We start from the raw sequence: 23,698 nt of genomic DNA on the forward strand, positions 1-23,698 counted from the left end.
ATCTGGACCTTACAAAGGTGTTCTACATCTGTGTTTTTCAACCGCTGGTCCACAAACAGGATCTGGACAGACAGGAACATTCCTGCCAGTCCGTGAAAGACTAGGGTTCACTGTCTGAGAAAACTTATTTTTTTTTAATTAAAAGTGTTTCTATTTGTTTATTTATGACTTGTTTTAGTCTTCTGCGACAGTGCAACTTGCTATTTATGCCTTTGCCTTCCGCAAGCACGGAATATGAATGCCAGATGTTTGAAATGCAGACCACAAACGGACAAGTGAACGGTGAGTGTGTGTGTGTGTGTTTAAGTTGTAGGTAGACAGATGTGTGTGTGTGTGTGTGTGTGTAAAGGTAGCGAGGGAGATGTGCCTCAACTGTCCAGATTTTTGCCTATTTTTAGTCTGTTCTTCATAAAATTTGTGTTTTTTGGGGTTTATTGCGGCAAATCTGTGAGGACAGAAGTCACTAAATAATGACAGGCATTAGAGTTTCAGACTTCACATCCTTTAGAAAATTCACAACACAATACCTTTTATTTTAGCAACTTTAAAAGTTTATGATAGCAATATTTAAGGTCTATCCCTATTTATGGGGCTATGTCCCATCATTACTTTTGGCTTTGCCCTGACTTTTTGTGCTAAGAGATTGAGAGGTATGGCGCGCGTGTGTGTGTGTGTGCATAACAGGGAAGGAGATATGTAGGTAGTTCACGCATACCTCTCAACTGTCCCTGATTTTGAATGAAATTTTAGCTCTGTCCCACTAAATCCCACCTAAAAGTTGTGACGTTTGGAGGAAAGGTTGTGAATTATACTTAATAAATAATGACAATAATTAGAGGTACTTTTACTTTAGAAAAATGCATAGTCACTCATGTTCTGTTATTCTGTCAATGTCTCAGGTTAATAATACTAATATACGAAAAGTGCCCCTGATTACTTCTGGATGTGTCCCTCTTTGGTTGAGAGGTATGGGCAGGTAGGAGCGTGTGTGTATAAGAAGTAGGTAGGTAGCATACACCCTAACTGTTCAGATGTTTGCCCCGTATTTTTGGTATGTACCTCCTTAAAAAGGACTGAAATTTCAAACTTCATACAGTTTGGCATACAACGCTCAAACAGCGATTGTTTTAATTGATTCTTTATAAATATTTTTTTTATTTCTGTCTTAGCGGTCCCCCCCACAATAATTCTTCTATTTTCACCGGTCCCCAAGTGTAAAAAGGGTGAAAACCACTGTTCTACACTATCCCACACTCTGGTATCATAGACAAACTCTTCCAGCTAAATGTAAATCCCTTTGTAACTCAATGGATAGCAAACTGGCTTACAAACACAACTCAGGAAATTTGGGATGCAGCTCTACTTCCTCCAAAATATCTGTTACTCGTGGTGTACCCTAGAGTTCATCAGTCCTTGAGCCACTCCTCTTTGTCATTTACTTCTCAGAGGTCAAAAGTGGTTATGGCTAACCACGTCTGCAGATGACTAAACTTGGTAAGGAGGGTGGCCTAATGGTTAAGGTGTTTGCCTTACAAACACAAGGTGCAGGGTTTGAATCTCACAAGGGATAATTGGCTAGGCTTAAAATGGCTTGCAAGGGCAGTTAGCCTAGTACTAACCTATGAACCTATCATAAACTCTCCAGAGGACACCCTGATCCTCCAAGAGGGTCTTTCTCAAACAAACAGCATCAAAACCATGGTCAAAAACTAAATTTCCAAAAAAATGTTTAATATCCTCTGGCAAGAATGTCTTCCCTTGTAACAATCACATTGATGAGACCCTCTTGAAAGTTGATTCGGCAGTCAAAGAGCTGGGAATCTATGTAAACAATGAACTATTCTTTGATCACCATGTCTTCGCTATTGTAAGGAAGCCCTTTTTCATAGCACAGTTTGTATTTAAAGATACGGTGTCAGGGTCCATAGATACAATCATTCCACTGAACTCTGTCCTCATTAGATCTGATTGTGTAGTATAACGTGCCCTCCTTCAGTATATACCTATCCAAACACTTGACACAAAGTACAGTTTTGTACCTACCATAAATGTAGATGTTCGAAGATCCACATTGCTGCAGTCCTAACACTAGGGTAGTCCGCTGTCCCAGTCGGCCCGAATACCAAAGTATAAGGCTGCCGGTCAGGGCGCATTAGTCTGACGTCAGGACGTCAGGGTACAAATGCGCATGACCGACGTCATATCCTCAGTCTTTTCTTGCCCCAGATGTCAGAAGACCCTAAAAAGATAAGGCCAAAACCAAAAAACACCAAACACTCCTGTACCAAATATATATACAATATATACAATTTACAAAGTACAACCCCACCCACACAACCACCCCTAAACACAGAGGGAAGGAGGGAGGGATTGGACTGCAGCAATGTGGATCTTGAACATCTACATTTATGGTAGGTACAAAACTGTACTATGTTCTTCATCCCACATTGCTGCAGTCCTAACACTTGGGTAGAATCCCAAAGCAGAGGTAAGGAGGCTGGCAAATCATAAAGAAGCTGGAGCTGTCAACATGCCCTGCAAAATAGCCGTGGCAAAACCAGCCCTAGATTTAGAGTAGAGAGGAAGGTGGTAATGCTTAGAGAAAGTATGCACTGAACTCCAAGTAGCTGCCTCCAAAATATCCTTAGTTGCCACCCCTTAGAAATGCTGTTGAAGTGGCAGTAGCCCTAGTGGAATGAGGCCTAATCCCAGCTGGAATCTCCTTGCCATGATGGGAATAACAAAATGCAATGCAAAACCCAATCCACTTAGAAATAGTTTGTTTTGACACAGGCTTGCCCTGAGAACTCAAAGCAAAAGAAACAAACAACTGCTGAGACTGCCTAAAATCCTTAGTCCTGCTTAAATAATAACGCAACTGCCTGTGTACATCTAAAGCGTGCAAAAATCTTTTTCCCCTTATTTTGGGGATCTGCATAAAAAGTGGGCAAATGAATAGTTTGGTTTAAAGCCACACTAGAGACCACCTTAGGCATAAAGGAAGGATTAGTACGTAATGATACCCTATCCTTATGGAAAATCAAAAGGCTCAACCGCCATAAGGGCCTGCAATTCAGAAACCCTTCTTGCAGAAGTAATGGCCAACAAAAAAGCAGTCTTCCATGACAAGTATTTCAATTCAGCAGTAGCCGCAGGCTCAAAAGGTTGTAGAGTAAGTTTCTCCAACACAAAATTGAGGTCCCAAGCAGGAGTAGGAGCTCTACGGGGACTTATATTCTTTGCCCCTCTAAGAAATTGCTTAAACAAAGGATGAGAAAACAATGGTGGGTCACAATCATAGTGAGCTGAAATTGCTGCAGCATGAATCTTAATGGAAGAGAAAGACAAACCTTTGTCCAATAACTCAGTAAGATATTGAAGAGCCACACTCAAATTAGGCTCAGAAACCTCCAAATCCTTTGCTGCACTCCAAAATAAAAATCTCTTCCATTTGTCTGCATACACTTTCCTTGTACTAGGTCTCCTGGCTTCCATAATCACATTCAAAACTTGTTGAGGAAGTTGAGACCTGCTGTGGTTCAAAACAGAATATGCCAGGCTGTTAGATGAAGAGAGTGAAGCTTGACATTGAGTAGATGACCGTCCCTCTGAGACAATAGGTGTGGAATCAAAGGTAAAGGCCATGGAGGCTTCCTTACCAGACTCCTCAGTAATGGGTACCAGTGTTGTCGAGGCCAATCTGGAGCTATTAAAATTATCCTTGGCTTGTCTTGTCTGACCTTTAGGAGTACCTTTGGGAGGAGAGGCAGAGGCGGGAAGGCGTACACATGAAGATTTTTCCAACTGAAAGAAAGAGCATCCACTTTCCAAGCTGTGTGATGAAACCTTTTCGTGCAAAACTTTGGCAGCTGGTGGTTTAGTGGAGAAGCGAACAGATCTATGTCTGGAGTTCCCCATGACACTGTCAATTTTCGAAATACATGAAGATCCAGTTTCCACTCGTGGGGATCCATGATTTGCCTGCTTAACACATCTGCTAAGGAGTTCTGTGCTCCCGGCAGAAACCTTGCCTGAAGATTTAGTTGCAAGCTGAGCGCAGTCTCCCACAAAATCATTGCTTGCCTGCATAGAGGATAAGAATGTGTTCCCCATTGTTTGTTGATGTACCACATGACAGTTGTGTTGTCTGTTAGAATCAACACCTGCCCTGGAAGAAGTAACTTCTTGAAAGCCAGTAATGCAAACTGGACTGCCAACATCTCCTTCATGTTGATATGTAGATGCTGTAGTCTGGCAGGCCACTTGTCTTGTATCCACTTTCCATTCAGATGAGCTCCCCAAGCTATGTCTGAGGCATCTGTCGTTAGAATCTGACTCGCCTCTGGCCGGGTCACAGAGAGTCCCTTGTTTAGGTGACATTCCTGAGCCCACCACAAAAATTCCTTTTGAATGCAAGGTATTATTTGAATGACAGTGTCCAAATCCTGGCAGTGCTGTGTCCATACATTTTGAGATACCATTGCAGCTTCCTCATATGCAGTTTGGCATTGGGAAGCACCAGAATACAAGATGCCATGAACCCTAAGGCTTGAAGGACTGTCCTTGCAGTCAGCCCGGACTGAAGAGATAGTTGATGGAAGTAAAGTGAAAGATTCTTTTGTTTGTCCGGGGTTAAAAAGGCCATCTGGGTTGCTGTATTCAGTCTCACACCCAGAAAGCACATGTCTTGAGAGGGTACTAGACTGGACTTTATTTCGTTCACAGAATACCCCAGGCATATTAGCACTGCTATCACATATTCCAAATGCTGCAAAAGGTCTTCCTTTTCTTGAGCCAGAATCAGGCAGTCGCCCAAGTAAGGATAGATTTGTATGCCGTTTAGCCTGAAGTAAGCTATCACTGGAGCCAGAACTTTGTGAATACCCTGGGCAGTAGATAAGCCAAAGGGCAATGCAGAGAACTGATAATGGGAATTCCCAGCTCGAAAACGCAGATACTTCCTGCAACTTAGTCTGATAGGCACATGAAGGTAAGCCTCCTTGAGATCTAAAGTTACCATCCAATGATCTTTTCCCAGCAGAGGTAAAAGCTGTTGCAACGTCAACATCTTGAACTTGGGAATGTCCAGATAAGTGTTGAGGATAGACAAATCCAAAATTGGTCTCCACGTGTTCCCTTTTTTGGTACTAGGAACAGGCGAGAATAAAATCCTAGGCCCCTTTCTGGCACAGGAACCGGCTGAATGGCCCCTATTTGAAGTAACAGAGAAATTTTCTTGTGAGCCTCTTTTCTTTGTAGAGGAGGAATGTCTGGCATGCCTTTGAAAGGAGGCAAGGTATGGAAATAAAACCTGTAACCGTGGTGAATAATATCCAATACCCATCTGTCTTGGGTAATTAAACTCCAATTTTCTTTGAAAAGTGCCAGCCTTCCTCCCAAAGGTGCTGCCAGATGAGAAGGCTCTGGCAGCTGAAAAGGCAGGTCATTGGGTCTGTTTACGAAAGGACTGACCCTTGCCCTCACCAGAAGACTGAGCAGGTGAACTCCCTGTTCTAGGCCTAAAAGAACCTTGAGCTCTGCCCCTGCCACGTCTAGACCTACCCCTAGACTGGGAATCATAAGAAGGATATGTCCACCCCTTAGTAGGCCAATTTCTACTAAACTGGAGGCTGAACCTGCAAAAATCTTTAACAGTCTGCATAGACTTAGCCTTGTCCTCCATTTTCTTTAAAACTGCTTCCACAGGCGAACCAAACAACACATCAGATTGTAATGGAGCATCTAAAATCCTTGTCTTAACATGCTCAGCCAAATTCTGATCCCTCAACCAGGCGTGCCTGCGAAGAACAGAACCAGTGGCAGCCACCCTCAAGAGGCCTGTACAGCATCAAAACCACATTGCAAAGAATGCTTACCCACCTGTTCAGAAACATGAACTAAATCCTGCAACTCTTTACACTCAATACCTTCCGCCAGAGCATCCACCTTAGACTTCAATTGTGAAAGGAGATAATTTTGGTATTTTAACATGTGGAACTGGCAATTCAAAGCCCTCATGGCTAAAGTGGAAGAAGTATACACCTTCTTTCCCCATCTATCCAAAGCCCTTGCCTCTTTATCAGGAGGAACAGGATTTTTAACAACAGAAGCCTTAACACCTTTAGGCCCCTGAGAAACGGTTTCTGGGTCTGCCCTAGGACTCTTAAAAGATACTTATGAGCTTCAGGCACCCTATAATACCTATCCGTTTAACTGGAGCAGGAGGCAAAGAATCAGGGTTCAGGGAAGCCTCTGCAAAACATCTTCCACCACATCCAGAACAGGAGGTATAGCCAAAGGCCTGTGCTGGGGTAAAACAAAATTCCCTTAGCCTTTTCCTGGAATCAGAAAAATCTTGACCTTCCCATTTAAAATGCTCCTCATGGAATGAAGAGTCTCTGAAAAGAAAAATCCTCAGGAGGAGAAGCCAAGGAGTAGAATCATCTACATCAGAATCCGAATAAGGAGGATACTCCTGCAAGTCTTCAGCCGAAGACTCAGAAGCCTCCGAACACTGCTCAAAACTCTCAAGCTCAGGTTCCACCCTAGGCCTCTTATCAGGAGGGGGCATAGAACCTCTAATCATAGTAATCAAATCTTCTGCCATTTTAAGCATATGTTTCTTAGGCAGAGACCCTGAAGAACTAGGAGAAACCCCACTGAAGTTAAAGCTGGCCTGCCTCTCAAGAAGCCTTGGAAACAGAAGTGGAGGGCCTAACCACCTTAGGAAGGGAGGGGAGAACAGTTACCTGAGAAGCCCCCTCAGCCTGGCCTACCTCCTGAGAGGAAACATCCTGTAACAGTAAAGTCTCTCCCTGAGACTCCAAAGAGACTTCTGGCAGAACCTCCGGCTCCACCGAGCCCTCTAAAGAACCGACGTCCGGGACAGACGGCTCTTCCAACCTAGGCTTTGCTGCTTTGTCCTTGCGCTTTTGACGAAGCGGCGCCGGAGCATCCGACGGCATTTTATAATTACAACGCTTCCCAAAACTAACGTGGCACGGTCTAACCTTGGCTTAATGGTGCGGTTGTTAAAGCTAGCACAAGAGCGACATCCGCCAGCGTCGTGCCCAGGCCCTAAGCAAGGTATACACAAGGTATGGTAATCCCTATGAGGTATCTGTTTCCCACAAGAAATACAATTATTCACTTTTTCTGACATCCGGTTAAATACTGAGGCAAGAAAAACAAAATATTCCAACGGGTACTTAGCCAACTTTGATTCGGTCTGAAACTCCGACTTCAGAAAATTTCAGAACGCCAACCTGCACTCGCAATACTGCTTCTGCATCGGACCATGCGGCAAAAAAGACTGAGGATATGACGTCGGTCATGCGCATTTGTACCCTGACGTCCTGACGTCAGACTAATGCGCCCTGACCGACGTCAGCCTTATACTTTGGTATTCGGGCCGACTGGGACAGCGGACTACCCTAGTGTTAGGACTGCAGCAATGTGGGATGAAGAACATCTGGAAAGACTGAAATGCTTCCCCACTAAAAGATCAAGGGTCTAAACAATAAAAAGTATACAGATCTTTTCAAACCTTGTCCAACTTCTCAATTTCTTACAAGCTGTTAGGATTTGAACTCTGCCTTCAATATAGAGCCTCAAAAGTCCCCAACCCTTCCGATCTAACACACATTCAAAGTCTAATGTTAGAGTGAACACATGCTCAAGGGATCTCAATCTCTTTTGAAAAATAAATAGGACATGTTGGAGGGACAGGCACATATATCAGAGAATACCGCTTCTATGGAACTGTCTTCCACTTCACATAAAGCAAATTACCTCACTTACTCTCTTCAAACATAACTTACATGAGTGGAAGGGAGATTAACAAATTTACCTCTGGTTTAGCACCTATGACCCTAGTGTACAGAGGTAACAAGTAAATGTCCCAACAAATCCTTGCACTGCCTGCCTCTGCATTTTTCATGCACTATACAAAAGGGCCAAAAAACTACCATGGGAATGTAAGGTTAGGCTTCTTAAGATCCTCAGCGATAATAACCTGGTGAATACCTATGATTTTTTTCAGTGCTGTTTTTATTGGTTCTACCTTTGATTTTAATTTGAGCAAAACGTCCTGATATGTGTGTGCACTCTAATCTTATATTAATATCTGTTTGAAAAATACTGATTAGCCACACAGTACAAAATAGTTCAATTCATTAAACAAATGCATAAAAAAAGAAGTTATGTCCTTACCATAACGTTCCATGTGGAGTGTTCATCTCGCCTTGGTTATTACACATGGGTTCGGAGCCGATCCTCGGCTCCGTGCCGGCCGACTGCAAGCTCTGCATCGAGAAGAAGCTCGAGGTCATCTAATACCCACAATCCCCCTCTGCCTTTACCTCAGATCTAGTTTGCAAGCAAACCAGACATAAAAAAACACGCACACATGCCAAATCTATATACATACATGTACATATATACAAACATACACAAGTGTATGATAATAACACCACCAATGCAACAGCAGAAGGAGAATACTCCAGACCAGGCACCAAATTGAACGTTCTTCCTAAGGGTGGGAGGGCGGAGGAATTCATAGCGAGATGAACACTCCACATGGAACGTTATGGTAAGGACATAACTTCTTTATGTGAGAGTGTTCAATCTCGCCTTTGTTCTTACACATGGGTAGCGTCCCTAGCTCCATGATCCTGAGGAACTCAAGGGAGAACGTTCTTGAGCACAGTGGAACCAAAGGTTGCCCTATCCCTAGAAACCCTGTCCACTTTGTAATGAGAGATAAATGTATGTGGTTTAGCCCAAGTAGCAGCCGCACAGATAGTGTCTAGTGGTGCGAGCCGCGTGAGCCAAGGATGTAGAAACTGATCTGGTGGAATGTCCTTTGGGTTTGACTGATAATGTTTGATCAGAGGCCTCATAAACATATGTGATACAGTCAGTTAGCCATTTGGAAAGAGTTCGTTTCGTAACTGCAAGACCCTTTCTGCTGTCAGCAAAAGCTACAAATAGTTGATCAGACTTCCTGTGATCTTTTGTTCTATCCAAATAAAATCTGAGTTGTCTATGGACATCCAGTTTGTGCAACATATACTCCAATTTATTAGAGTGGTTCTTAAAGAAGGTGGGTAATTCAATGGACTGATTAATATTACTAGAAGAGCAAACTTTGGGGAGAAAGGATGGATTAGTGCGTAGGGATACTCTGTCCGAGTGAAATATTAAATAAGGATGTCTGACAGAAAGAGCCTGAAGCTCAGACACTCGCCTAGCAGATGTAATGGCCACTAGAAATAGAGTTTTCCATGACAAAAATTTCAATGTGCAACTTGAGGCTGGTTCAAAGGGTGGCAACATCAATTTAGAGAGTAACAGGTTCAAATTCCACGGTGATGTCGGACTTCTGACTGGTGGTCTGATATGAAAAGAACCTTTTAAAAAGGCTTTGCAAAGTCTGTGAGCCATAATAGGCACCACATTCCTCTACATGATAGTTAGAAATGGCAGCTAACTGTACTTTTAAAGTAGCAGGGGAAGCTCCCTCATGAAATAGTTCAGTTAAGAACTCCAAAATCTTGTTTAACGGAGCTATAACAGGGTCCAAATGATGTGACTACCAGAAGACAAAACGTTTCCACTTACTGGTGTAAGTCTTTGTAGTGGAAACTTTATGAGAAGCCACTAAAATATCTTGAACCGCCGATGTAAGGGGAACAGACCTGGCTAGAAAGGGAAGCGGAGCAGCCAAGCTGCTAGATGGAGAGATTCTAGAGATGGGTGAGGAACTCCTGACGAGTGGGTCAGTAGATCTGGCTCTGGGTCCAGCATCCAAGGTCCCCGAATGCGGTGATGCAATAGAAAGGGGAACCAAATTTGACGAGGCCAGAACGGGGCAATGAGGATAATAGTCCTCTGAAGGTTGTTGGCTTTCTGTAGAAACTTTGCAATCAGGGGAAATGGAGGAAAAGCATATAGGAGACCCGGGGCCAATCGTGCACCAGCGCCCCTGGGGACTTCCCTGGAGGGGTAATAGGGCAAAGTAGCTCCTGCATTTGGCTCATTGGAGACGCTAACAGATCGCAGGTAGGCTGGCCCGATTTCCGAAAAATCCTTCTCGCAACTGTCTGTTTGAGGACCACCGTGAGGCAACAGTATTGTTCTGCTCAGCCTGTCGGCTATGACGCTGGATGACCCCGGATGTGCGTTGCGATCAGAAAGCGACCGTGGACTCCGCCCATTGCCAAATTCTCATGGCCTCTCTGCATAGTTGGAAAGACCTGGTTCGCCCTTGCAAGTTTATGTAGCAGACTACGGACATGTTGTCTGTCAGAAGTGGAATGGTCCCTGGAGGAAGAAGGGGAGCAAAGTGTTGCAACGCCAAAACACTGCCCTCAACTCCAGAACATTGATGTGCAGATTGTACTCCAGATTGGTCCATTCGCCTTGGACTGTCTGTCCCTGAAAGATGCCCCCCCACCCTATCAGGGAAGCGTCCGTGGTTATCGTCGCTGACGGTGCGGGTAGCACAAATGGTCTTCCGCTGGACAGGTTGCAAGTCTGTAACCACCACGTTAGGTGTGATTTGCATGTTTTCGTTATCAATATTTCGTGGGTCAGAGGAAGTTGTTGGAATGACCATTGTGCAAACAGAAGCCATTGTAGCACTCTCATGTGCAGTCTTCCCAATGGTATTGCAATAAGAGAAGCTGCCATGAGACCCAAGACTTTCAGAACAAGCTTTGCCGGAGACTTTTTGGACGACAGCAGAAGAGAAATGTTGTTTTGAAGTGCTACTATCCTTTCTGTAGGAAGTCTTAGAACTAAATGATGCGTATCTAATTCCGCTCCTATGAATAAGATATGCTGTAATGGCTGTAGCAAAGATTTTTCGAAATTTACTGAAATTCCGAGGTGTGTACAAAGTTGTAGGGTGTAATCCCTGGCCTGTATCAGTTGACGCCTGGTGGTGGCAGACAGGAGCCAGTCGTCCAGATACGGAAACACCTGGAATCCTAGGCGCCTCAGATGAGACGCTACCACTGCCATGCATTTGGTGAAAACCCTGGGGGCTGTGGTCAGACCAAAGGGCAGGGCCCGAAACTGATAGTGACTGGCTCCCAGCCGGAAGCGCAAATGATCCCTGGACGCCCTGGCCATTTTGATGTGGTAGTATGCGTCCTTCAGATCTATTGAGCACATCCAGTCGTCCTTCTGTAAGAATGGAAGGATCGATTGAAGCGTGACCATTCGGAACTTTTCCTTCTTGACAAAGGTGTTGAGATCGCTTAGGTCCAGGATCGGCCTCCAGTCCCCTGTCTTCTTTGGAACTAAAAAGAACCTTGAGTAAGTTCCGAATCCTATTTGGTCTGCTGGGACTGGTTGGATGACTCTTTTTTCTAGCAGCTTTGAAATTTCCGTAGCTGCTGGCTCTCGCAGATGGGGTGGTACATCTGGGAGTTTTCTTTTTGGAATGGGGGCGGATAGAAAAGGGATTTTGTAACCTCTGGTAACAACGCTTTTTACCCAGTTGTCTGAAGTAAGGTTTTGCCAGGCCTGAGGGTATAAAGCTAAGCGACCCCCGACTGCCTCCAGAGCAGGACAGTCGGGCCTCCTCTCAGGAGTGCTGAAAAGGCTTCCCAGGGGGGGTATCCCTGTCACCTTGGTTTTGCGGACCCCCTCTGCCGCCCGGGCGGCGTCTTCCACCTCTGCCCCCTCCTCTGCCTCTAGAGGGGGCATCACCCTGTGTGTTTGGGAAAGATCCTTGGGGTTTTCGAAACCACATTTTCCCACCACGTTGCCCTTTGGGGTACGGTCTAGAAGGGGTGGAAAAACGGACTCCGACAGCAGACAGAGTCTTTCCCTCCTGCTCACACCGGGTAAGGGTCTCCTTTACTTTAGGGCCAAAGAGTGTGGCTCCATCAAATGGGGCGTTAGTAAAGGAAGACTTGAAGGCTTCCGCAAACGAACATAAGCGCATCCAGGATTGCCTACGAAGAGCAATCGCTGAAGCCGCTGCCCTACTCGATCCTTCGGCTGCGTATGATATCAGCCTCATGGACGAGTTTACAATGGATGTAAGGGTATTGAGATGTGCTGTAACTTTCTCTGAAACCGCAGCATCTGTAGTACCCTGGAGGGTATCTCCCAACTCTTTGACTAGATCCCTCTGTAAGCGTGTAAAATGAGTCAAATAGTTCAGGGAACGCATAGAGAAAGCCGCTGAACTAAAAATGCGCTTCCCGTATCTGTCCATGGTCCTAGAATCTCTGTTAGGCGGATGGACAGATGAGGAAGACTCCGACATCTCCTTTTTCGTGGCCGCTGCCACCACCATGGCGTCCACTGGAACTCCTTTAGTGAGGAAAGCCTTGTCCTGGGGTGCAGTGATGTACTTATTAGGCTTCCTAGGGACTGGTTCCACCGTGTCAGGTGTCTCCCACGCCCTTCGAGCAATCAACTCCATTAACTCATCGAAGGGCGGAGTGACCCAGGAGGAGGAAGGGCGAGCACCAAATGCCTTCAGCAAGACTGACTCATCCTCAGAAGGGGGGAGGGACTGCCAGTCACCTCTCTGTTTTAGGATCTCCAAGATGTCAGAAAAGGAGACATCTTCTGAAGGTGACTTAGGGGACCCTTCTGACTCATCCAAGTCAGTATTGGATGTCAAAGATTCTTGTGGAGAATCTAAGTGTCTCCTCTTACACAATCTTTTCCTAGGGACTTCTTCGGGGAGCATCCAAGAAGCCTCCGAGGAAGAGGGGCACCTCCAGGGGTGGCTGAGACACCGGTGCTCGACGCTTGGATGTAGCCGTAGGTGCAGAGGAGGATAACGGTCCTTTATGGGGAGGAGAAGCTGTCCCTGCTGATGTGGTTGTCTGGGTAGACAACACCTTCCTCATGAGGTCGAAGGCCCCCGGGTCCCGAGTCGAGGTATCTCCCGGTTCCGAAGAAATGGGAAGAATCCCCGAAACAGGAACCGAAGGCACCGACCCCGAGGACGGAACCGAGTCGATCCGCGCCGAAGCTCCGAGAGGGAGAGTCGGAACCGAAAAATCAGTCCGACTCTCGGTCCCGGAACCAAGGATGGATCTTCGGCTCCGAGACTCCAGTACCGGATCGGATGGAGTCGAGGTGAATGGTGCCGACCGAGAAAAAGACGGTTCTGGCACCGATGGCTCCACAATCATCAGTTCAGCTTCTTCTGGCTCCGAAGACTGGACAGGTCTCGGAGGAGGAACAGATGGAGACAGTGGAAGGCCTTCAAGTCTCGACACCAACTGAGAGGAGACCGAGATGAGCTTGGATAAGTCCGTATTCTCCATCAATTTCTGCACCACACGGTCCACATCGGTGTTGGAGAGGGGCCTGGAAGAACGAGTCGAAGGGATCGAAGACGGAGCCGACCTCAACAGGGTCGGTGGAGGGAGCTCCGTCACCGGTTCCAAGACTCGAGGCTCGGACACTGCCAACAGTTGAACACTCGGCCCCGAAGTCTGTGGAACCGGTGATCTAACTTTACCCGAAGAGCTCGGAGCCGATGACTTGGGCTCCGATGTCTTCGATTCCTTCGAGGATTTGGATGCCTGGTCTGAAGCATCCAGAGCCTCCTGGAAAGAAGGTTTTAATAAACCTCTGTCCATCAGTTTCCTGCGCCTATCTGTCATGACCCTCCCACTAAAAGAGTGACAGATAGAACAGTCCTCTTGTAAGTGGAGAGGGCCAAGACAGTAGACGCAGGAACTATGGTTGTCAGTCACTGACATTTTTTGGCCACACTGACAACGCTTAAAACCTGATTTTACCTTATCAGACATTTTACAAGAAAAAGACAAGTCCAGTATAATAGTCAAATCCGATAAATTAGTGTCAAATCCGATTTAAAAGTCGAGTCCGGTTCAAATATAAGAAGGGTTGGTAGGCCCTGAAAACTCTAACCGATTAATAAAATTAACGGTACCGAGAATCTAACCTACTCAAACACACAAACACACAGTATATCAAGTAATCTTTTCTAGTATCAAGAGAACACAAAAATATCCAATAAAATATAACAAAATAAGTTATATCTTAACTTCAGATGCTCGAGCTAGCTCCCAGCGATGCAAACGCAGCAGCGGCAAACTAGATCTGAGGTAAAGGCAGAGGGGGATTGTGGGTATTAGATGACCTCGAGCTTCTTCTCGATGCAGAGCTTGCAGTCGGCCGGCACGGAGCCGAGGATCGGCTCCGAACCCATGTGTAAGAACAAAGGCGAGATTGAACACTCTCACATCTAAGGTTAACCAGTTAACTCAAAATACAAACAAAAATAAAATAAGACACAAGTAAGGAGGAAACAAAAGAACTGTACAGTGAAGCAACACAGAGAAAAAGACAACAGTGTATACATACCACTGTCAACTTGTGATGAGAGTCCTATTACAGGCTGTGATGTTTCTAGATCATAAATAAAAATGCTGCCAGTATTAAAAGACGCTACAGCATGGGCAGGATCGCACACAAAGTCAACTGATGTAGGAATACTATGTTCTAGGAGGGAAAAAAATGCTGTTACATTCAATGAACAAAATGACAATTAAAAAATTAAGCACATGCTATAATATGTTCTAATCCATCTTATTTCTGCTCAGCATTCATGCCAATTGTTTAAATCTGGAAGCCTTCATACCTGCTCAGTGAAACAGTGCAACAACTTCTCCGAGTCTGAGCACTTAGGTAAAACGGTGTTGCAAGGTCACACACATCTGGCTTGCACAACGTAAAATTATTTCCCAATCTTTTTTCTTCCCTTTCAGGAGTAACGTACAGTCTGTAACCCTGACTATGACACAGTATGATAAGCGAGCCTATAGGGGCAGGACTGAGAAGCCAAAGGGCAGTTTTCTTCTCCTATCAGTAGGGGAACAGGCATGGCTTTATGCCATAAGAGCATTCTCTGATGGAGACAAGAAGGTTATGGTCAAATGCACAGCTAATGAATGAGCCTGCTCGTAAACAATGGAAAACTGCATGTGGCACTAAGTAAAGGTACAATAACAGCAAACATCTGCATGAACTGCATGTACGATTAACAAAACCAGCCTAAGGAACAAATTCATAAAAATCCCTGCCAGTTGTGAATGACAACTACATGGTGTCCCTCTTGGCTCTTACTACTCCACCAATAGTTGTAGTGACCAAAAGGCTAATCTCTCCTTCAGGTGAGGTGGGGCAAAGCTATGTAGAATAAGATAAATTAATAGGTCAACAAGCACAAGCTGAACAAACCAGTGCATGCAGGAAAAAAAAATCTAATGTTAATACAGAAAATCTGTAAAATTTGTTTGCCCACTCTCCATCCTAAGTAGAAAAAGAAGTTCTTGTGGACACTGCTTTAGTGTTCGGATGGTCTACTCCACAACACATTCTACCAAAGTCTCTGTAAATAAGAAGGAAGACATACATCCCACTGACAACTGGGCTCAGAACCCCAGAAACCCTGGTGCAACCAACTGTCTTTGGTATGTGTTTACATGGTTTTAACTAGACTTCCCATGCATATCCTTTTGTTTGCTAATACGTCATATGCAGCTGGGGCAATCAAATTCAGAAGAACTAGTTAAAAAGTATCTATGAATGCTAAGAAAAATGATTGCTACTGCTGCCATTCAACCTTGCCAGCTGTCTTGTACAACTTAATCTCTTACATGGTCCTCATAAAATAAAAAACTGAATCATTGAAATTAACACAAAATTAATTAAAGCTAAAAGGTGACTGGGTAACTCCAAGAGGGGGACTCCACATCAGAATAAAATATAGCAAAACTAAGTTTAATTGGAATACAGTGTGCTATACAGTACATAATATGATTTTGTACTGAAACACATTATACAGGTAAGAAATGATGCAGTTCAGGGAATACTGCAAAGAAAGCCAGTAAGCTCTGGAAGAAACAAATGACCTAGGATGGAATGAAATATCTTTTTTTATAAAGCTGAAGAAAACATTTCCTTTGGTTATGGTCTGCTCACATCACCTGCCAAAGAAGCTTACCCTGAAGTCAAAGGATCAAAAGAACTGGTTGACTTAAAGAATGCATGCCATGACCCCAGGGACTTTTTCTCATCTGCAGCCCAGCATGCTGCATCATCACTATGCTGGACACTACACATCTCAGTACCTTCAGAAAATCTGTCAAATGAAAAAGAATAAATTCTGACTCTTTCTGAGTCTGAAATAACCTCATCAGCAGTGTCCAACACTGTACCTAGGCAATGATTCCACTAGCAACTTTGTAAATGACATTTCTTCATTATGACACTCAAACTGAGAAAGTCCAAAAATAAATGTCTGCTCACAGACTGTGCACTCACTAAATGTTGACTATGCAAGACTGGAATAAGTTGCCTACGTATTGAAACATGTACATCGTTCAATCTGTAGACCCGTGGTGGTGGTGGTGCGGTAACGTTGTCGCCTCACAGTAAGACGCTGTCCGGTTCGATTCTTAGCGAGAGCTTCTTCTGCGTGGAGACATGCGTGAATGGGCATACCTTCGTTGAAGGTTGTGCGTCAGGCCTGGCAAGCCGGTACGTAAAAATCAACTGCCAATCATTAGTGGACCGGAGTTCCGCTGTGGTGACCCCTAACTGGGAAAAGCCGAAAGACACAAACAAACATCGTTCAATCTGTGGACTGCAAAAGATGGGTCTAGGCAATCTAGGTGGGAATGATAAGTAATATCCCATGAAGTAGGGCTGGTAGATATTAAAAAATGCACTCAAGCTCCCTTGTTTGTGGCTTACCCCACCACTGTTGCTATAGCACTCTTGTGCATGGTACAGCTATGTAAATGAACCATCAATGCTGTCTGCAAATCCCAAAGCCAAAGGTAAATGTGTATGGGCTGGCCCCAACTACCATAAATTATGGGACCAGAACCAGATAAAAATAAGTTATATTCTCACCATAACATTCCATGTTTGTAGTCCATCTCGCCCTTCATTCATACATATGGGTTCGGAGCCAATCCTCGGCTCTGACTCGGCCGATTACAAAGCTCAAAGTCTCTCAGCTGGCTCGTGGCAAGGTAGGTATCCCACAGTGCACTATTAAAAATCCCCAGATCTTATTTGCTGCTGTCTAAAAAAGTGATAGAAGGTATTTCCACAAGATAGATATTACCTTGTCTCCAGATCCCCCAAGGATACATGGACGGGGATAGGAGGGTGGGTTCGTAAGAATGAAGGGCAAAATGGACTACAAACATGGAACGTTATGGTAAGCACATAACATCTTTATGTTCTGTAGTCCTATCTCGCCTTCATTCTTACATATGGGTCAGCGTCCCTAGCACCTTTTTCTTGGGTGGCTTACGGGAATATACTCCTAGGAACCTTTGAACCAAAGGAGGCTCTGCCCCTGGAGGCCAGATCCAATTTGTAATAAGTAATGAAAGTATGAGGGGTAGCCCAAGTTGCTGCTGCGCATGTAATATCCATTGGAATTCTGGCTTGAAAGGCAGCAGATGTGGATACGGAATGAGCTTTAATTTTAAACGGGAGTTCTTTACCACTAGAGGAGTAAATAAAAGATATACAACTTGAAATCCAGTTTGATAATGTTATCTTGGAGACTGGCACACCTTTTCTCGTCTCTGAAAAAGATACAAACAATTGGTCTGATCTCCTAAACTCCTTGGTTCTATGTAGATAGAACCTTAACTGTCTGTGGACATCAAGTTGATGAAACTTGTATTCTGCTTTGTTTGAATGATTAGGAAAAAAGACTGGCAGTTCAACAGTTTGACTCATATTAGATTGAGAACAAACCTTGGGGATGAAGGACAGATTTGTACAAAGGGAAACTCTGTCTCTCTGAAAAATCAAGTAAGGAGGTTTGACTGAAAGTGCTTGCAACTCTGACACTCTTCTGGCGGATGTAATTGCTACCAGAAAAATGTTCTTCCATGAAAGGAACTTTAATTCACAAGTATGTGCAGGTTCAAAAGGTGGGGAAGTAAGTTTAGAAAAAACAAAAATTTGGATCCCAGGGAAGTAAGTTTAGAAAAAACAAAAATTTGGATCCCAGGGAGATCTTAGCAAGGTAGTGCCTTTTAAAAATGATTTACACAATCTGTGAGCCATAAGGTTAGGTTCATGTTGTCTCAAATGAAAATTGGAGATCGCTGCTAATTGAACTTTGATTGTAGCAGCAGCTAATCCCTGATGAAAAAGTTCAGTTAGGAATTCTAACACTAAGGGAATGGAGGCTGTGTAAGGATCTATGTTTTTTCTTATGCCAAGAGAGAAAATCTTTTCCATTTGCTAGCATACAATTTTCTAGTAGAAGGCTTGTGAAAAGACGTCAGGATATGTGCAACTGCTGGGGAGAAATCATGAAGCCTGACTAGGGATGGAAGTGGAGCAGCCACTCTGTCAAGTTGAGGGTGTGGAGACCGGGATGGAAGGTGCCTGATATGTGTCAGAAGGTCTGGTACTGGATCCAGAGTCCATGGATAGTCTAGAAGGTGAGGCCCTTGAAAGGGGAACCAAATCTGATGAGGCCAGTAAGGAGTGATAAGAATCATTCGGCTTCCCAAGGTCTTTCCTTTCTGGATCACTTTCAATATTAGCGGAAAGGGAGGAAAGGCATAAATAAGTCCCGAGGGCCAATTGTGAACAAGTGCGTCTCTTGGTGTCTCCCCCGGGGGGGGGGGGGGGGTAGCTGCTGTATTTGGCGTTCATTGGGCTGGCAAACAGATAGCAGCAAGGCTGTCCCCATTTGCAGAAAATCTGTTCCGCGACTTTCTGATTCAGAGACCACTCGTGAGGCATCACGATTGCCTTGCTGAGCTTGTCTGCTATCACACTGGTTGTCCCTGGGATATGCGTTGCAACTAAAAAGCGTTGGGAAGATATCGCCCACTGCCAAACACGAAGAGCCTCTTGACATAGGGGGTAGGATCTGGCTCCCCCCCCCCCCCGTTTGCTTATATACCATACCACTGACATATTGTCCGATTGGATTGCTATTGTCCCTACAGGAAGAAAATTGTGAAGTGCTTGCAATGCTAGTAGCACTGCTCTCATCTCTAGGATATTGATATGCAAGTGGGCCTTGTGTTCTTGCCATGTGTGCCTTGGACTGTCCTTCCTAGATAATGACCCCCCCCCCCCAATCTGGGAGGCATCCGTGGTCACAGTAGCAACGGGTTGACAAGGAATGAATGGTGTCCCTATAGTTAGTTGACTGGACTGGATCCACCAACGAAGGTGCAAGATTCTGTTATCAAAATGGGATGAGACAGAGGCAGTTGTTGAAGAGACCACTGGGAAAAAGAGTAGCCATTGTAGAATTCTCATATGTAGTCTGGCTAGTGGAACTAGAGTTATAGTAGAGGCCATGGTTTCTAGAAGTTTGAGCACGGTCTTCGCTTTGACTTTGTACTGGGGAAGCAGGCTGTATATCTGTTGTCTTAGATTTTGTATTAAGTCTGCAGGAAGGCGAGCCATCATTGCGACTGTGTCTATTTCTGCGCCTATAAAAGTCACATATTGAGAGGGCGACAAGGCAGACGTTTCCCAATTTATAGTAATCCCTAGCTGAGTGCAGACTCAGATGGTTGAATCCCTGGCTTGTAGAAGTAGGTGCCTGGTGGTGGCAGTCAGGAGCCAGTCGTCCAGGTACAGAAACACTTGGAATCCAAGATGTCTCAAGTGAGCCGCTACTACCACCATGCATTTGGTAAACACCATGGGGGCTGTGGTGAGACCAAAAAGCAGAGCACGAAATTGGTAATGGCTGGCTCCCAGCCAGAAGCGTAAATGACTCCTCGATGCTCTGTCCATTTTTATGTGGTAGTACGCATCTTGGCGGTCTATGGAGCACATCAAATTGTCTTTCCCTAACAGAGGGAATATAGATTGCAGTGTTACCATTCGGAACTTGGACTTCTTCACTGATTCGTTTAACTTGCTGAGATCCAAAATAAGCCTCCAGTCCCCCTGTTCGTTTTGGCACTAAAAAGAATTTGGAGTAAGTTCCAAATCCTATCTGGTCTGTGGGGATGGTTTGAATGACTCTCTTTTGAAGCAACTTTTGGACTTCTATAGTTGCTTGATCCCTGTGATTGGGTGGAACATCTGGGATTTTCTTGGTGGGATGAGGTGGAAAAGAGAAGGGTATGGCGTATCCTCAGGAAATTATTCTTTGTACCCACTTGTCTTGGGTGATGTCGTGCCAGGCGTCTGGATACAAAGATAAGTGAAATGGTGCTGAGACAAAGGTCGGAGCTTGAGGAGGAAGAGCATCGGTACCCATGTGTGGAGCTGAAGACCTAGACAGCACACTCCTCATCATCTCAAAGGCATATCTCTCCTGCTCCGAGGACACCCCCGGTTCTGAGGAAGCGGAAGTAGCCCTCGGCTCCAAAGCGACCGGCTCTGAGATAGATGTAGGATCCGAGCTCAACCAAGCAGACACACCGAGAGGTAGGCTCGGAACCGATGAAGTTCGGGTCCAAGCATCCCTGTCAAGGGCGACTGGTGAGCTTAGACTCCCGGACACCAAGGACGGCGCCGAAGGTGTCAGAGAGGAACTCGGCTCCAAGACAGACAATACAGATGCTGGAACAGACGGTTCCACAACAAGTGGCACAGATAGCTCTGGCTCCAAAGGACCGACATGGCTCGAAGGAGGAACAGAAGCAGGAGGTATGGCCTTAGATGGCTCCGGAACTGATTGGGTCAGAGCCGGCAACAAATTAGCTAGCGCCAATGACTTCAAGAGTCTAAGCACTACTATCTCTACATCATCTTCAGAAAGACTCTTGGAGGATCTGGAAAACAAGGTAGGTGATCTAGATCTCTGTAAAAACGGAGATCTGAGAGTTGGGGAAACCAGTAATAATTCTCTAGACTGGCTCAAAGGTAAGTGTTCAGTAGTCGGCTCCGAAAAACTTGGGGCCGATACTGGAGTGTCGATGTCGATAACTTCGACCGGCTCTGAGGACAGTGGAGCCAAAGAGGTAGAAGGTTTGTCCAATTTTGTAATTTTTTGTGGAGGTCCAGATAAAATAGCCGGTGTGGGAGACTGTCTCTTTGCCAACTTGACCTTCTCTTTTTTAGAAGAGGGAGAGCTGGAATGCAGTGATGAAGAGCTGGCTAAATCCTCCTCAAAGGAAGGCTTAAGGAGCCCTTTTAGGATCAATTTGTTCTTCCTTTCCTGGAGAACCCGAGAACTAAAGGAGTGGCAAAAAGAACATGTCAACTGAAGATGTACGGCTCCCAGGCAGTAAACACAAATACTATGTCCATCAGTCAAGGACATTTTTTGAAAACCTTCGAGACACTTTTTAAAACCCGAAGGTTTATGATCCTTTGATTCCTTGGACATATTGTCACGAACAAACTATCATAAGAGGGAAAAGCAGGAAGAGAAGACAAGGTCCTCTGACTTGAACGGGCCTAGCCCTGCAAAAAAAAGTACTGCACACAAGGAAAAAACAACAGAGGACTAGGTCCTCTAACTTAAACAGGCCTAGACCTGCTGAAGAACACCACACAAGGATGAGCAAAGACAGAGGATTAGGTCCTCTAACTTAAATGGGCTTAGCCCTAACAGACGAGTAAGCTACGTCAACAATTTGCAACAACAATTGCAATAAATGCAACAAACACTCTAAATAGCTAAAAAGAGTTGATAGAGAAACACTGCATACAGCTATCGATTTTAAACTACTTATTCTAGTCAAAAACACAAGGCTAGAATAGGTCCTAACCAAAACACGAACCTATGCCTAAGAGATCTGAATATTAAAAAAAAAAAAAAAAACTAGCACACCGAAGAAGGGATACCACTCATCAAGAAGAAGGGCCTGCAGAGGCGTCGGCCAACAAGTTTTCAACAACAAATTTGCAAATATTCAAAAACACGCAACTAATTTGCTACTATAATAACAACAGTTACGCTAATTATATTAAAACTACTAATCTTGTCAAAAATAAGAAGTAGATAAAGAAATAGAAAAATTAAGAAAATCCAACTTAGCCACAGCCAAGAAAGAAAGCACTTCTGAACTCGTAGACGTGACAAACGAGATCTGGGGATTCTTACTAGTGCACTATGGGATACCTACCTTGCCACGAGCCAACTGAGAGACTTCGAACTTTGTAATAGGCTCTGAACCCATATGTAAAAATGAAGGCGAGATAGGACTACAGAATATTAATGGTTTCCAACTGACTTCAGACATAACTATGATCCTTCATACGTTGATGCATTAGCTGAGCAACACCATCAGTAGAACTTCTGAATATAATAAGAAAAACTTCACTTTTGTGAGGTAGAAAAGTAGTACAATTGTGTAAGATCTTACCATATTCTAATACTACTCGGTTATCTTGCCGAGGTAGCCAGAGGTCAGAGGTCTGGCCAGTGTACCAAAGTCAAAACATTCTCCACCCTAGTACATCCACTGTGCATGACCCAAGTCTGAAGCTTGTAGGCACAGAGTGCTTAAGTGAATGCAGGAGTGTAAGAACCTCAAACTATCACAAGCCAGGAACCCCTGGACAAGCCTGAGTAACAGACCTAAGAAACAAGGTCAGCAAAGAGGAGGGAAAAGTGGCAGCTCCCACAAGTGTAAGGATACGTACAAAGTAGGGTGATGTAGGGAGGGATGCAATACTGTAACAGCGACAACTATGACATCTACTGTTATGGCAAGATCTTACACAACTGTACTATGTCCTTCCCTAGATCACTGCTGCAGTATTCCAGTGCTACTGGGTGAATCTCAAAGCTTAGAGTTGGAAAGGGTTGATGGATAGGAGACAATTGAGCCGTCTACTAATCCAACTAGTACAAATCAGGCAAAAGTTGTCCACCCTGTAATGTTTTGTGAAGGTGTGTAAAGGACAAAGTTGTTGCTTTCACAATGGCTCTCGAAGCAACAACCTTGAAGAAAGCACCACATGAGTAGACTGCTCTGGAGAAATATGCTTTCACTGGAGAAGGCGGGCACTTGCCAAGGTAGGAATAACAGAAGGAAATTAATTTTGAGATCCAACTGGAAACAGTGTGCTTAGAGACTGGGTTGCCCAATCTGTCTTCCAGAAAGGAGACAAAAAGCTGGTCTGTTTTCCTGATGTGTTTTGTGTTTTCAAGGTAAAATCTTAGTTGCCTGTGTACATCTATGAGTGTAGAAGTCTCTCACCTCTGTTCTGTAGGTCTGGGAAGAAGGTACGAAAATAAATAGCCTAAGTGAAAGAGAATTCATTGACCACTTTGGGCACAAAAGAAGAGTTAGCCCTCAGTGAGAACCTATCCTTATGGAAAATTAGGAGAGGGACAGCCATAAGGGTCTGAGGCTCAGAGTGTCTTCTGGCAGAGACAACAGCAAAATAGTTTTCCAAGTACAAAGCTTTAAGGATGCAGAGGTCACAGGTTCAAAAGGTAGCAAAGCAAGTTTTTCTAAAATGAAACTGAGATCCTAGGGGGGTGGAATAGCCCTTGTATGTCAGTTCAAGTGAAGGATGACTTTTAGAAACTGCTCAGTTTACACTTTTGAAAGCAAGGGAGGGTGAAGTGGCACAGGTGTGCCTTGATAGAAGAGTAAGCAGGTCCAGATTTAACAAGTATACATAGACATACCTGAAGGGGGTTCTCATTCTTTCTATGACACCAGACTAAAAATCTCTCTCATCTGCAGATGCAAAATTTTCTACTGGTAGGTTT

At 44.6% G+C, this 23,698-nt stretch overlaps 1 protein-coding gene across 2 annotated transcripts in view; it reads right to left on the reverse strand.

The window, feature by feature from the left end:
- Positions 1 to 23,698, reverse strand: part of STRN3 (striatin 3) — a 1,528,247-nt gene that overhangs the window by 39,396 nt on the left and 1,465,153 nt on the right. For both annotated transcript variants that reach the window (XM_044073816.1, XM_044073815.1), the window contains one exon: positions 14,371 to 14,508. In XM_044073816.1, coding sequence (XP_043929751.1) covers positions 14,371 to 14,508 — 138 coding nt within the window. The remainder of the gene's footprint in view (positions 1 to 14,370; positions 14,509 to 23,698) is intronic.

Source organism: Protopterus annectens, chromosome 6.part0, assembly GCF_019279795.1.
Source record: "Protopterus annectens isolate FY-2018-M chromosome 6.part0, PAN1.0, whole genome shotgun sequence".
Classification (NCBI taxonomy): domain Eukaryota; kingdom Metazoa; phylum Chordata; order Ceratodontiformes; family Protopteridae; genus Protopterus; species Protopterus annectens.